This window comes from Chaetodon auriga, chromosome 17 (assembly GCF_051107435.1).
Source record: "Chaetodon auriga isolate fChaAug3 chromosome 17, fChaAug3.hap1, whole genome shotgun sequence".
In the NCBI taxonomy this organism is placed as follows: domain Eukaryota; kingdom Metazoa; phylum Chordata; class Actinopteri; order Chaetodontiformes; family Chaetodontidae; genus Chaetodon; species Chaetodon auriga.
Genome location: NC_135090.1, coordinates 7,717,499 through 7,731,990, shown reverse-complemented (window position 1 = coordinate 7,731,990; position 14,492 = coordinate 7,717,499). Strand labels below are relative to the sequence as shown.

The 14,492-nt window shown below is 43.9% G+C and overlaps 2 protein-coding genes across 2 annotated transcripts; one reads left to right on the top strand and one right to left on the bottom strand.

Annotated features, from left to right (window-relative positions):
* LOC143334888 (digestive cysteine proteinase 1) lies at window positions 1-6,796 on the top strand. Its single transcript, XM_076753851.1, has 11 exons — window positions 1-190; window positions 968-1,027; window positions 1,119-1,211; window positions 2,166-2,338; window positions 2,941-3,202; window positions 3,298-3,493; window positions 3,626-3,819; window positions 3,902-3,993; window positions 5,296-5,457; window positions 5,976-6,165; window positions 6,250-6,796. Exons 1-11 carry the CDS (start codon window positions 148-150, stop codon window positions 6,435-6,437), a joined length of 1,653 nt encoding a protein of 550 aa, XP_076609966.1. The 5' UTR covers window positions 1-147; the 3' UTR covers window positions 6,438-6,796.
* Window positions 6,632-13,842, bottom strand: LOC143334889 (solute carrier family 22 member 6-B). The gene is made up of 10 exons (XM_076753853.1): window positions 12,699-13,842; window positions 11,618-11,721; window positions 11,250-11,404; window positions 9,810-9,978; window positions 9,507-9,621; window positions 9,150-9,250; window positions 8,814-9,025; window positions 8,574-8,682; window positions 8,254-8,466; window positions 6,632-8,043 (listed from the first exon to the last, which is right to left on the bottom strand). Exons 1-10 carry the CDS (start codon window positions 13,035-13,037, stop codon window positions 7,941-7,943), a joined length of 1,620 nt encoding a protein of 539 aa, XP_076609968.1. The 5' UTR covers window positions 13,038-13,842; the 3' UTR covers window positions 6,632-7,940.
* Between the last annotated feature and the right edge of the window lie 650 nt (window positions 13,843-14,492).

The following is a 14,492-nucleotide window of genomic DNA, read 5'->3' as shown; positions in this document are numbered from 1 at the left end:
ATGCCACGTCGTGATTGGTTGAGCGAGGACGTATCTGCTGTTGTTACAGAGTTGCTGTTTGTAGAGCTGTTTGTTGCAGAAATATATGATTTGGTTTGAGTTTCGTATGACTTTATTTCCTGTGTGTCTGATCTCACAGTAATACCAATGCGTTTGTACATTGCTGCTGTTCTTTTTTGGACTGTTATAGGTAAGAGGCAACATTTAATTGATCGTTTTTCCAGTTAGCTAACAGTTAGCTATTGTATTGTTACGACACCAGGTACCGGTGTTATTAAGTAGGTTTATCGTTTAATGACTAATCTTTCAGGTAGCTGAAGAAATACATATTTAAATACATATTTTAGATGCCTGAGAATGCATAAATATGTCTGCTTCTGTCTCTGATACGTGCTGATGAAGGCAGAGAACATCAGGCCAAACTCCAAACAAAAATCAGTCACTTTAGAGTCGACTTGCTCAACAGTATGGCCGCATTCATCGAAACATATGGATTATGATCCCGAGTGAAACTATAAAGTCTACTCTTTAGTTCGGAGTACGTGCATTGACAATATTGACTGTAAATTACAGCTACTTGTCATTTGTCATTCTGCAGTAATTCGCTCAGTTGTTCCCTGTCTGAGCCAAAGAGCAGTGAGGGATTGTTCAGTGTGAACATCTGAAAGCTCGGTGTAACGCGATGAGTTAAATTATTAATTAAAATAATAATAATAATAATAATAATAATAATAATAATCTGTATTTGCATAGCACCTGTGAAGAAATGCAGCCCAAAGTGCTTCACAACAAAGAAATTACATGCATCAAGTGCTTCTTAGAAAAAGACATAGAATGAACAGAAAAACAAGGATGGAAAATTGATGTAAGACAGAGAATAACGATAACAACACTAATAAATGAAAGTTAAAAAAGCATATACTGAAAATGCAGTGCACCTTTCAACATGTTTTCTTTTCATTTTCAGCTGCAGAGGGAAAGGCAGTCCCTTCCCTCCCAAATTTTGGAAACAGCTATCATGTCAAAGGTAAGTAGTAATGTGATCAGATCGCATGCTCGGCCTTCTTTGTCCTCAAAATTTAGCGTCATCACAGAACCATTTCTCCTTTCCTCTGCAGGGGTAATCTCTCTGCCCTATGCTGAGATCAAGGAGCCATTTGAGGCCTGGTTAGATGTCGCGGCAAAGTCCAGCCGAATAGACTACTACCATGGTAAGAAACCACTTGACCTGCGGCTGTTTCTTTTCCACCTGAGTCTGTGTTTTCCCGCCTGACTGGGTTACCAATGTGAAACTGAGAACCTGATGTGTCAGACCGAAGTGACCAGAGCAGAACATCAGCACTTGGCACATAAACAAAGAAGTGAAAAAGAATGAATAAGCACTTTTTGCTCCATTGGCTCATGAGACTTTGAACCTTGTCTGTCTCATTTCAGAGCAGATTTTTAAGTTGTGTATTTTGTATCCTTACCATCCCGATAGTTATAATCACAAATTGATAAGGAACAAAATTTGTGGGTGCTTCAAGCAAATATTTTATTACACGAGTACATAGTGTCAGTTTTGGAATCTTTACCGGCCTCAGAATTTTGTCAGTTAAGTTCGATTTGGCTGTTCAATATGAAGATTCGACTGCTCATTCCTCCTTCTTTTTTCACCTCTGTGCCACACTTAACTCCGTTATCAGCCTTCCTGAGTCTCATGTGTTAGCCATCCTCGTGTTTTAATGCCTTTCTTCGTAAGAGAAAGTAAAAGTGTGCGTCCTGCTCAAAGTTCAGCTATAAAATCTCGGCAGGCTGCAGTTGCGCTGTCTGGCATCATGCTGTCCTCCGTTTCTATCACCCTTCTCCACTTGCATTGCTCTGTTTCCAATGACACAGCTAAAAAAAACAAAAAAAACAAAGGTGCAGAGATTCGACTGAGTCAGCTCGAGCTCTTCTCAACTAATGACTCGAATCACCAATTTCTCTGCTGTAGCCTCAGTGTTGTATGTATGTAGCTTTATCATAACCAAAATGAACCAACCACCACCAGATGATACTGGCTATCTAACAAAACAGAGCTGTTACTGTAGTGAGTACTGTCACTGAGTAATGTCATTGCCAGCTGAGATTAAAGGAGTTCATAATGTCCAACTTTACCACCTCTCACATTCGATCTTCAACAGGCCAGGTGTCCACTTACCAGCTGGGGGCGGAGCAGCAGTGGGGCGTCTCCTATAAAATCACTCCTGAGACCACAGAGGTCGAGCAGAATGTGATGAAGTGTTTCCAGGTCAACGGAACGAAGGACGAAGCGGTCACAGCGCAGGCATCGCTGCCTGATGTGCAGGGCTTCCAGGTCTGTGTGTGATGAAAAGAAAGTGCTCTGTGTAGTATTTGAAAACCGAAACGTTGTTAGGTCTGTAGACTACTTAACGATATGACTCAAACGCCAAGGCACAGAGGGCAAGCACAGGGGAGCCGGTTAACGGTTTTATTTAGTAAAATAAAAAGGCAAACCATTAAACACAAAAACACAAGATAACTCAGAGTGTCCCAAAAACTAAACAGTACAAAACTAAGGAGGCGGGCAGGCAGGAATCTAAATATACAAAAACAGAAATAAGCAGCAGCTGCGTGGCAGCAAAAACTCACCTGGAATGATGACACAGGGTACAGAGTTCACGAGCTGAATACAAGATACCAAAAACGATCAGACAGCCAGGAGCAAGAAACACAGAGCTTTAAACTGGTGGAGATAATTGCTGCATGCCGATCAGCTGCTCGGCCTCCTGCTAAACACACCTGCCAGCCACACCTCCAACCTGCACAGAGAAGAGTGAGACACCAGAAAGTCAAAAAAACGTGATAATGACATTTAGGAGCAGGAAAAACCTGAACAGTAATCTCACTGTGATTTATTGCTTTTGGAAAAATACTCAAACTGTTAATCCCCCGTAGTTCCTGAGGATGGAGTACTACGGAGGTTCCTTGTGTGAAGTTTGGCAGAACGTGACCACTGTGGGTTACAAGAAGAACACGTACACACTGTGGGTGACTCATTCAGAGAGAGGCGCAGAAGGCAAAGAAGAGCCTGCCACACCCCTCCATTACGAGATGATGGGATACAACACGCTGCTGGGGTCACATTATGACAAATACTTGGTGGACTACAAAGAGTTCAGCGCTCATGTGGACCCGAAAGTCTTCTCATTGCCTGAAGGTTTGTGCTCTGCCGTGGCTGCACACATCGAGATGTTTTAGACAATTTTGAAGGGGGGGGGAACAAAATCTGTTTTGTCACTTTTCCCCCTGCAGGGATGAGTTGTGGGGGATTTCCTGGTCCGGGAGTGGAGCACCACATGCTGGCCAATCCAATGAAAGATCTCATCCACACCTCAGCATCAGGCCACTCACAGCGCATGTTCAACCATTTCAAGGAGAAATTCCAGCGTCAGTACAGCGATGAAAGAGAACATGAGCAAAGGCAGCACGCTTTTGTTCATAACCTCCGGTGAGAGGAGCGTTTAACACTGATGAGGTTCTTAAAGAACATAAGCATGCTCAACTGCAGTCCAGCACAGAGACAAGTGAAGTTTAAATGAAGGGTTTGTGATTACCAGCAGCTGTTGTCTTGCTACCGTAGGTATGTCCACTCCAAGAACAGAGCCGGGCTGCCCTACGCTCTGGCTCTGAACTCCCTGTCAGATCGCACCATGTCAGAGCTGAGCACCATGAGGGGAAGGAAACGAGGAAAGACCCCGAACAGAGGGCTCCCCTTCCCCTCAAAGATTTATGAAGGGGTGAAAGTTCCCGAGTCACTTGACTGGAGGCTTTATGGTATGTAAAAACACAATTTAAAATGTTGACTAAAGGTGCGTCTTCCTGGCAGGAGATCCTAGTTTTCACTTTGCTCTTGCAGGTGCTGTGACCCCAGTGAAGGACCAGGCCATCTGTGGCTCCTGTTGGAGCTTCGCCACCACTGGATCAGTAGAGGGTGCTCTCTTCCTGAAGGTGAAAAGGATAAAATGCAGCTTGCACGTTCAAGTGTTTCCACTTCCCAGGGCTATTTCCTCATGCTCTTTGAAGACACAGATATTCAGCATGGCCATTCATGATTTTCATTGCAGTTATGTTAATCTATTATTGGCACCTTTCTAAGTGTTTAAGAAAATGCTGAGATGTGACTTTAATAGTCCTTCCAGCTGTAAAGGAGAAAACTACAGCACATTAAATAGAAACAAAGAATATAATGTGTCAAAGGTTTAACACAGATGTAACAAAGCATCCCTGTGAGTGAGAAGAAGTCCTCCCTTTCATAGCAGGAGCAGGTCCGGATCGTGTCACTTTAACTCATGTCAGACGTGTGAAGAAATCCAACTGAGTGAGTGTCAGCTTTAGCCTGCCTCCATCCCCTGCAAGGCAAAGCTCAAAGGCATTCCTTTTTCCCATGTTGCCAAGCAACTCGATCCAAACACTGCATGGTTTATTATGGGATTTGATGGCACCCCATTGAAGTGACCAAATTCTTTGACTCTCTCAGACGCCCTTGATTTTGTCTCTTGCTTTGGCGCATGTAACCGCCTAATTGATAGGCTGATAAGAAGGTAGTTGACACACTGCAGGGAAAAATGGAAAAATAGTTGGGAGGTGGAGGTTGTTATTTAAATATAAAATTATTTATAAACATGGTTTTGAATTTCGAGTCATTAGGAAGTGTGCGTCTGGGAAGAGGGTCATGTTTTGGTGGAGCTCGACTGTATGTAGTGGACAGACGAGTAGGGGCATGCTGAGCCGATGAAAGCAAGTTTCTTATTGCATTTGGAGTGTTAATATTGAGACCGCACAGGAGGAAGATGTGTGAACTCTGTGAACGAGTACTCCATTGATTGTTTCGGCGTCTGCATGTACAGTTTAACGAGGCCAGGAGAAAGTACTGTCGTGGAGTCCCAGCGGTTTGTCTTTGTACCCTTACCACCTCCACCTCCACCAGGCGGCTTCATAAACACAGCCACTCCCCAGGGGCCGCTTTTAAATTGACTTCTTCGTGATCTCACAGCATCTGCCTAGCAACTTGTAAATAACAGCTGGTGTAAAAATATTCATTAGAAACTTTTTGGACATTTTGTATTTGTCACAAAAACCTTTGTCTCATCTTCTTCCTCCTAAACCCTCGTGGCACGTTTTCTTGTCTGATTAGTTGTTTTATTAAGCCAGTTATTTACTTTTGGTTGTGCAGCGCCAAAGCTGCTGAAACCATTTGTGCTCCAGAGGTTACTTATCTGTGTGTGACAATGTTTTGCTCTTGTCTCTCAGACGGGCTCCCTGCAGGTTCTGTCTCAGCAGATGCTGGTGGACTGTTCCTGGGGTTTCGGCAATAACGGCTGTGATGGAGGGGAGGAATGGAGGGCGTACGAGTGGATCATGAAACATGGAGGCATCGCCACAACGGAAACGTATGGCGCTTACATGGGAATGGTGAGATTCCTGCAGCTGTAATGTCCTAATTTTAAGGGCACTGCACTGAATCATGAAAAGGAACCTCTGAGCTCATCTGACCTGACTAAGAAGTGTTTTCCTACCACTGCAGTTTGCCTCTGTGAATGTTATATTGTGATATAAATACCATCTTTACCCACAGGCTCACAGTCCAGCTAATGTATAAAAATAAATGCCTCGCACAGCTTTTTAAACACGTCTGAAATGACTGACAACTGGGTCAATAATCACGGTTCAACCAGCTGAAATAACAGCTTTTCATAGTTTGTTTAAAATGAGCTTGATATAAAGCTATTTAAAGGTTTTGTATCTGCGAGGCCCAACTGGAGTCAATTAAAAGCTCTGTCCCATACCACAAGCTCTATGGCCTTGATAGTCAGATCAGTTCTGCATGTCAGTTAATGCCACCGCATTCATACATGGGGACACATGAAACAGTTTCCAGTTGTGATGCACCGCATGGTTCAGTATTAAATGTTCTGTCTTCTTCTGAACAGAATGGATTTTGCCATGTGAACACATCCCAGCTTACTGCACAAATCCGGAGCTACACCAACGTCACATCAGGAGATGCAGAGGCTCTTAAGATGGCGCTCTTTAAAAACGGGCCGGCGGCTGTCAGCATCGATGCTTCACATCGGTCATTTGTTTTCTACAGCCACGGTGTCTACTACGAACCTGCTTGTGGTCAGTTTACCTCTCGTTCATGCTCTCGCTCGTTCTTTTTACGGTGTCTCTCTCCGTAACTCAGCATGTTTCTTGTGTTTCCAGGTAACACCACTGATGATTTGGACCATGCTGTGCTTGCTGTGGGATACGGCACCCTGAGCGGGGAGCCGTACTGGTTGATAAAGAACTCGTGGTCCACTTACTGGGGCAATGATGGCTACATCCTGATGTCTATGAAGGATAACAACTGTGGCGTCACTACTGATGCTACATATGTTACGCTGGCGTAGGCTTTTCCCCTATATATAAATCTATATGTTAATGCCACTATGTGAGTGCCTGAGGATGACTGACACTTACTGTGGGATGAGTTGAGGTGTGGTTATCGCAACAAACTGAGCTGCTTGGTGACAGTAATTTGTGAAATGCTACAGCTGAATGGTGTCAAAGTGAATTGAGATGCTGCACAATCCGCACACAAACATGGTGTTGACAGGTTTATTGCTGGTGGCACATCGCGACAGTGCCTTCATTTGAGTTGTACATGTACATGTTGTGACACATTTCCACTTGCACTCCCTCTACTTTATAATTTGTTGCATTCAGATGCACTGGGCTGGAATCAATGCAATAAAAAATTGGAAATTTTCCATTATTAGGCTTCCGTGACATCTCTGGTTGATCTAACACACTCATGCTGTGGGCAGCAGTAAGTCATGCTTTCTAGATCCATGCAGTGGGATAACAGGTTATCCCCTCCACAAACACATTTTGCACATTCAAAGCGTACTGGCCTCACATTTCTTTGCCACAGGAAGAATAGATATAGAAAAATGTAATTCCTTTTGCCTGAGTAACATAGAATATTCCATGACTTGTGCTGCTATCCATGCTTTTTTTTATGTCACCAAGTCATATAGACAAAAACAGCCCTTCAACACTTATAAAAATGTAGTCACCATAGCGAGTCATTTCACATCAGAGTATAATTCAATATAATAAAAAGAACAAACCTTCACAAACTGAAATTTCACATGCTGTTCACAGTCACATCCCATAGTTGCCATATAAAACTACAAATGAACTACATTAGTCGAACAAAAGGCATGATAAAGTTAATTAGTACATGCAATCTCACTTGACTAGACTTATTTCTCATGGCTTGAGAACGGTAACATAGAAAACGAGGCAATTGCTTGTTCAGTACAACATCAGGATACAACAAAGATATTCCATAGTCCACAGACATGGTGCACTTTCATATGAAAATATTTGTGTGCTTTTAACAAATGCACAAACTGTAATAAATCCATCCTTCGGTCCTGAAAAATATGAAGTCCCAACAATAGCTGCACAGTGGTACCATGTGTACTGCACCAGAGAAGACGTAGCAGACCATTAAAGTCTTCTTGTCAAATCCGACTCTTCAAATCAGCACAGATCTAGAAATTTGAGCTCTGAGATGATGCCTGAAGATTTACAAATATATACAAATATGCCTTCTGTGTATCTGCAAAGTCTTCAGGGGAATTATTTATTTTGCTCCCCACATATGTAAAATATATCAAACCACTTCTCAAAATTGGAATAATGGTGTAAACATCTGTGAAATGCGCAAGATTGCAAAGGATGCTAGTTTGGTGGCTGAAATGTGTTTGGTTTTCTTGCATAGACTTAATCTGATCCTGACATGTAATTGCATAGAGGACGTGATGTCAAGTACTGTATCTGGTCACAAAGTTGAGGCTGTGTAATATGTGAATAATGGAATGTGTGCATCCTTTTACACACACTTAGGCCTGGCTTGCTAGGTGTTGTAGCTCCTGCTCCTCCGTGCTGCTGGCTGAATGGTTCATATCCTCAGACTTCTCAAGGTCATCCATGTTTGGAGGTGACCTGCAGGAGACAAAACACAAAGAACACACTGAGCTGTTGAGTGCAGGGACACATGGGAACAAATATGGCAGTGAGAATTTCCACCCAGTTCAGGGTCATGGAGGCTGGGAAGCAAGGACAGATTAACAGTGAACAAAGAGCTTTAAAGTCACAGAATGTACAGAAACTGAGATAATTTGTAGCACCATGGTGAAAACTGAGTCGTTGTACCTCATGTCCCAGTTCTCTGCATCCTCCACTGTGTCAGGAAGAGGTCTATTGGCAGTTTCAGGCAGTGCCAGGGCCAGGGCGGCACCCAGCAGCGGGGAGGTTCCAAAGATGATCAGAGGTATGGTGGAGCTGTGGCTGTGTAGCATGTTTATAATGGGGGCTAACACACCGCCCATCCTTGCAAACATACATGATACACCTATTCCTGTTTGCCTGTAGATACACAAGGGGAAAAGTTGTATATATTTCCTGCAGACATGTTTAAAAAATCCCTTTGGGATCATGGTTGTATGAGAAAAGTAATTAAAACTGTGTCTTACCGAAGCACTGTGGGGAATATCTCAGCAGTGTACACATAAATTACAGCAAAGGAAGCTGCTATACCAAACTTCCCTACCATGGCAAGGCAAGCCAGGACATTGGAATGATCTGCAGACAGGATCATGAAATGCATTTGTGTCTCAGGTATTTGGGGATCACATGAAAAGTTGATATTTCTCAGGTTTGCAGAAATTTCACCTTCCTGTCAGAACACAAGAAATACAGAGCATCCATTATACCTGCAGGAACAGTGAGCATGAGCAGACAGGCAAGTCCTCCGACAGCCAGAAATCCGCTTTGGGAGAGTCGCCGACTGCAGGGCAGGACAAGCAAGACGAGAGAACGAGCTGGGATCTCAACCAACCCAAACACGAACTGGGTCAGGTAGAGATCTGTTCCCAACCTGGACACGCCCAGTGAGAGGCCGTAATACACCAGCACGTTCACAAACCTGGGGTGGAAAGCAGGGCCGGGGAGACAGAAAGAAATTGGAAAAGGAGTACAGAATTTCAGTTTACTGGTGTCAAACAAAACCCTTGAAAGCAAATGTGCATGCACACATACACACAATTTACCAGATGTAGAACAAGATGAAAGCCCTCTTTCTCATCTGAGGTGTTCGCACGAGATCCACTGCTGAATGATCTTTCTTCCCTCCACCTAAAATCTTCTCAACCTGGACAGATGCAAAGCAAAACCCTTTCAAAGACAAGGCTGAAGTATCACATGTGGAGTCCAACCCTGACATATATACATACTCAGCATTTTCAAAGATAATACAACCACAACTTGTCACTTTTCCACTTTGGTTTCCGTACAGATTAAACAATGAGATATAATATGCTCCTTAATGAGTTTTAGAGGTGCTGGTAGGCCGATTTTGTAGCCTTTAGACAGACAAAGTCAGTGTAAGGAGTGAAATGCAGACACACCTGTACAGTTGCTGGTAATACCCGGCCGTTAACAAGCGCTGCCTTGCGAAGGAGTGCGATGGCTTCATCCTTCCTGTCATTGGCCAGCAACCATCTGGCAGACTGAGGAAGTACCCTGACAGGAGATACAGAGAGCATACAACAGACAGGAAGAGGAGAAAGAGTGGGCAGAGGCAATAGAAAGTGCCAGAAATAAGGGGAGAGGAGGAAAAGAGGATCACAAAGAGGGCAAACATGCATACTTCTCACAAATGTATGAATACACAGTGAATCTGACGTTCAGATGCCCATTGGATTTCCCACCATATATAGAAGATAAGCAGGAAGCCCGGGGCTGATATAGCCAGTTGCAGCTTTCTCCAGTCTCTTATCAAGTATGCTATGCCTGCCAGCAGCATGTAGCCCAGACCAAATGCGTAGTCGGTGATGATACCGGCTAGCATGCGCTTCTTGGTGCACGTCCACTCGGTGCCTTTGAGAAGACATTGGAGGTTTTGGAAGGAGAGGAGAGGACAGGAAAGGATGAGTCATAGGGAGAGGGTTAAACTGAGGTGGTGGTTTGGAGCTATAAGGGAGCAGAAAAGGTGGTAAGGGATTGTTGGGATTGGGCAAAAATAGCACAAAAAAGCATGAGACATTTACAGTAGGCCTGTAATATCTGCAGGTCTGACAAATATGTGACAAATGACATGACTATCCAGTGCTTTCCTAGACCGATGCTGAACAATTAATAACATGATAACATCAATTTCCTTCATCCATAAGTGAGGAATCCAGACTTCCTATAATGCTTATCATGTTATATCATATATATCATATCCTTGTTGTCCGATAACAAAACTATAAAAGTCCAGCCATGCAAGTGGCTCAGTGAGGCAGGACCCAGGTATAGCCGTGCTCTGTCAGTATGCTAACGTGCTCACGTCTTGGTTTAGTGTTTCAGCATGCTGACATTTACTGATTTGCACTCCAAACAATGTAGCTGAGACTGATGAGAATGTCGTTAGTTTTGAAGGCGTTGACCAGATGATGGCGCTAAATGAAATGTTAGGATATCAAAAAAGTTTATCAAACTTCATCTGCATTCAGTGGTTGTGGAGACAATTCACTCAAAACCACAAATGTGAATCTCACTGTGGCACTAGAGGAAACGTCAGGGGATCACCAAGGCTATTAGGATTCACCCTCTAGTGACCATGAATGTCTGTACAAAATATTCAACCAATTCATCAGATAGTTGAAAACAAAAGACATACAGCCATCTCTAACTGGCTAAACACTCGTATGTCAATCTCTAAAATATCAGCATTTTAGGTAGTGAGAGAAATAGGCTTGTTAAGAGTGGAGACAATCTTAAAAAAACATTTTAATGGGTTTTTAAAGGGTTTTGTGAGCCTAAAATGTACGATCATTTTAAAAGAACATATAAAATATCATGTAACAACTGAAGATGATTGCAGTGCATTAATGTAGTTGCAACTCACATCCAAAGCTACCTAGAAACACACAGCTCATATCTAACAATTAAAACCTGACTGCAGAAGAGCTGAAAGGAACTGAAAGTTCTGGTCAATCTGGATATTTCATTCACAAGAACTCTCTGAAAATGCTGGGTAGAGAAGCAAAACTTGGAATCTTTCTTCTCAAATCTGCTGCAAAACTCCTCATACCACCATAATGTAACTGCTGATCTCATGTGCCCTCATGCTTGTGTTTGAGTGCATATCTGTGTTTTGTTAGTACCGAGCACAAAAGCATTGATGATGACTCCAGATATTGTGGTGCCAACGACAAAGCGAAGAATCACATAGACAACGAAGTTGGGTGCAAAGGCCACAGCGACTCCAAACACAGTCTGAAGAGCGATGGACAGCAGCAGGACGAAACGTCGGCCGTACCTTTCACAGAGAGAGAAGGGATGGACATGAGTTTGCTCATTAAGCACATGCATAAATGAGTCCAGAGGTCCAGAGGTGGACCAGTGTGGCTGTGACAGCATGAGACCAGGCTAGGCAGGCCGATATGGAGCATTCGTGTGTGAAAACTGCCACGCCTTGCCGGCACACCTTCAGGAATGTCATGCAGGCTAGAGAGACAGCAGCCAAGTCTACCTGTCAGCCATGGCTCCAAATACCACAGATCCCACCAACAGGCCAAACATGTAAATAGACGAGCCGAGACTGTTCAGTACTGCTCTGTTGCAGACCAGGTCCCACTGGCAGAAGGAGAGCAAACAGAGGGGAGGAGGTGTCAGTGGAGCATACACACGATCGCAAGAAACAAACTTCTTATTTTTCATTTACAGACTGGTGCATGTGCAAGGGTTCAAGCAGGAATCATTTGTGTGTCTGTGCTAATCAAAAGCGAGCCCATGTTGACTTTCTAACAGTGTTTTTTGTGCTTTGATATCAAGGTTCAATCCCAGCCGAGCAATGTTATTTTCAGGTCAGAGTGTAGCTTTAAAGAAGCAGTCTAGTTGGACATTTTGAGGAATATACTCATTTGCTGTCAACACCGCTTTCATGTCTTTCCAGTAAATTTCAAGCCAAAAGCTGGTTATCTTTGCATAGCTTAAAGACAGGAAACAAGGGGAAGCAGCAAGCCTGGCTCTGTCCAGAGGTAACGAAATCTGCCAGCACTTCTACAGCTGTTTCCCCTGCTTCCAGCCTCAATGCTAAGCTAAGATAACTGTCTGCAGCTGTGTTTTAAATGCAGATATGAAAGTGTTACCAATCCTCTCACTTAACTCTCAGAAAGAAAGCAAAAAAGCATTTCAGAGAGTGTAGAACTAACACCTTTGACTCTAAATTCTTACTCTGAGCATTATCCTAATTAGTCTGACTTAAATTACTTACTAATAAATTTAACATTCCTGTAGACAAATGCACTGACATGGGCCTACTACAAAGGAGGGGTTTAAGGAGCCATGCAGCTCATTTTTGCCTCCCTTGCAGGTCAATCCAGCCTTGGATGGTACTTGGTTCTGTGCCACCACATCACCATAATACATATATGTACAATGTGTACTCATAAACATATTCTCCATACTTGCTCAAGCCTACTTTTACAGAGGAACAGCTGATTCCACCTCCACGCAGGGGCACCTTTAATCATTCCCAAACTGATGGCGCACACTTCTCATCTCTGATTAAGCGGATCATATTTAACGTGCACATCCGCATCGCACCGTACCTCGGTGACTGTTGTGCTCTGGAAAGTCTCCTTGCTGTACACCCATCCGTGGCCACACGGGACGCGCTCGGTCCGGTTGCCCTGCAGCAGGACATCGGAGGAGAAGCAGGAGGAATCCGAGAGGCTAAAGTTCAGGCTGAGTGTGGCGGAGAAGGAGGACTGATTCCCGGCTACTGAGCTCGAGCTGTCCCGGCAGTGATAAGGCGGCGTGGCTCCGGTGAAGATGCTCAACATCATGTGGAAGGCGAGGAAGATTTGGGGTAAACATATCCATATGTACAAAATTTTCTGATATTTGCCGAAGCCCCCGATGACAGAGAGGACCTGGTCGAAATTCATGTTGGGGAATATAGGTCAATTTAGAGGTTGGCTCTATTCCAGCACACCAGCCAGTGAGAAGAAGGCGGAAGGCGGACTAACACCCACCAAGCAATGTGAGAGACGGTGGTGAACTGTGTGGTTGATCAGGAGGTATTTGCAAAGTAAATCAAATGTGCAAGTCAATCCAGCTGCAGTCCACTATCATGTCCTATCTACACCAGTCCCGAAATGACCTGAAGAAACCATGAACTGATATCATCTTCTCACCATCTTGCAGACACAGACATCGATTTTTGCCCAGTGAGGGCTCCCACAGGTCGGTGAAATGATACAGCCAGGTCGTCTGGGTTGAATGAAGAAACGCTCCAGGATCAGATATGTGGAAACCAAATGAGTGCCTGCATCAGCTTGATGCGTTAATAACTACATGGCAAACTGTCCGCGCTGCTGAATCCATTGTTTACAACAGTAGAAAGTGGAGAAAAAAAAAAAGTCATGCGTCCAACAAATTGACAGCGCAGCTTTGACGCTGTCTTCAACGATGCAAAATCTGGAGAAACCCAACAGCTTTAATGACAGCTGGGAACGCGTATGCTTTGATGTCGTTACTTACAGGGAAGGGCCACAGCATTACAGAATCCCATAAAAGACGCGCCAATGCAAGATTCACATCACACCACTGACGCTCAGTGATCCTGCGGGCGAATGCACCCAGTGGAGCGCTGCTCTTTCCTCCTGGAAATCATATAAGCATCAATCGCACATGCTGCCATTCACCATGTTGAATTGCACTACGCCGTTGTTTATCTGTGGTAAACCATATGCATCACAGTCACCTCTGCTATACGTGTACAACAAACACCCTGATACCCTCAGACGCCCTCTGCTGCTGGAAGGTGGAATTACAGATTCCTCTCCTCCGCCGTCGCTGACAGTCTTTGAGTGGAACATCATGTATTTGTGGTCGTTGGTTGATATTACAGATGAAAAGGTGATATGTTTACAGTCATTGTGGTCGAAAGGTCAGGTGCTGCTGCCTTCAGGTGCGCCCCACTAAACTTCTTCTGCCACACTCTGCAGGTTGATACCATTTATTACAGGTTGAGGCCCATATTCACACTTATATCATTGTAGAAGTACACATTTTATTTGATGTTAGAGTTAGGTCTGTCTTTCCTTGGGGTTATAGTTTGCATTGCACTTTGCATAAAATAATCTAGCCAATGCTATCAGGTCCAGAATAGCGAGGTCAAGTTTTGGCTGACTCAGCTGTGTGTAGTCTGTGGAGAACAATGGCTCCGCTCTGTCCGGCCTAGCTGGCAAAGTGGGCAGCAATCAGTGCAGACTCATGGGAGTTAGTTTCATTTCTGTTTAGTCAGTGTCCAATAAAAGAAAAATACCTGTTTTCATACAATTTGTGGCTGGAATGATGTTTTTACCTCACAATATAGTGTGGTGAAAATGTAATCGAAT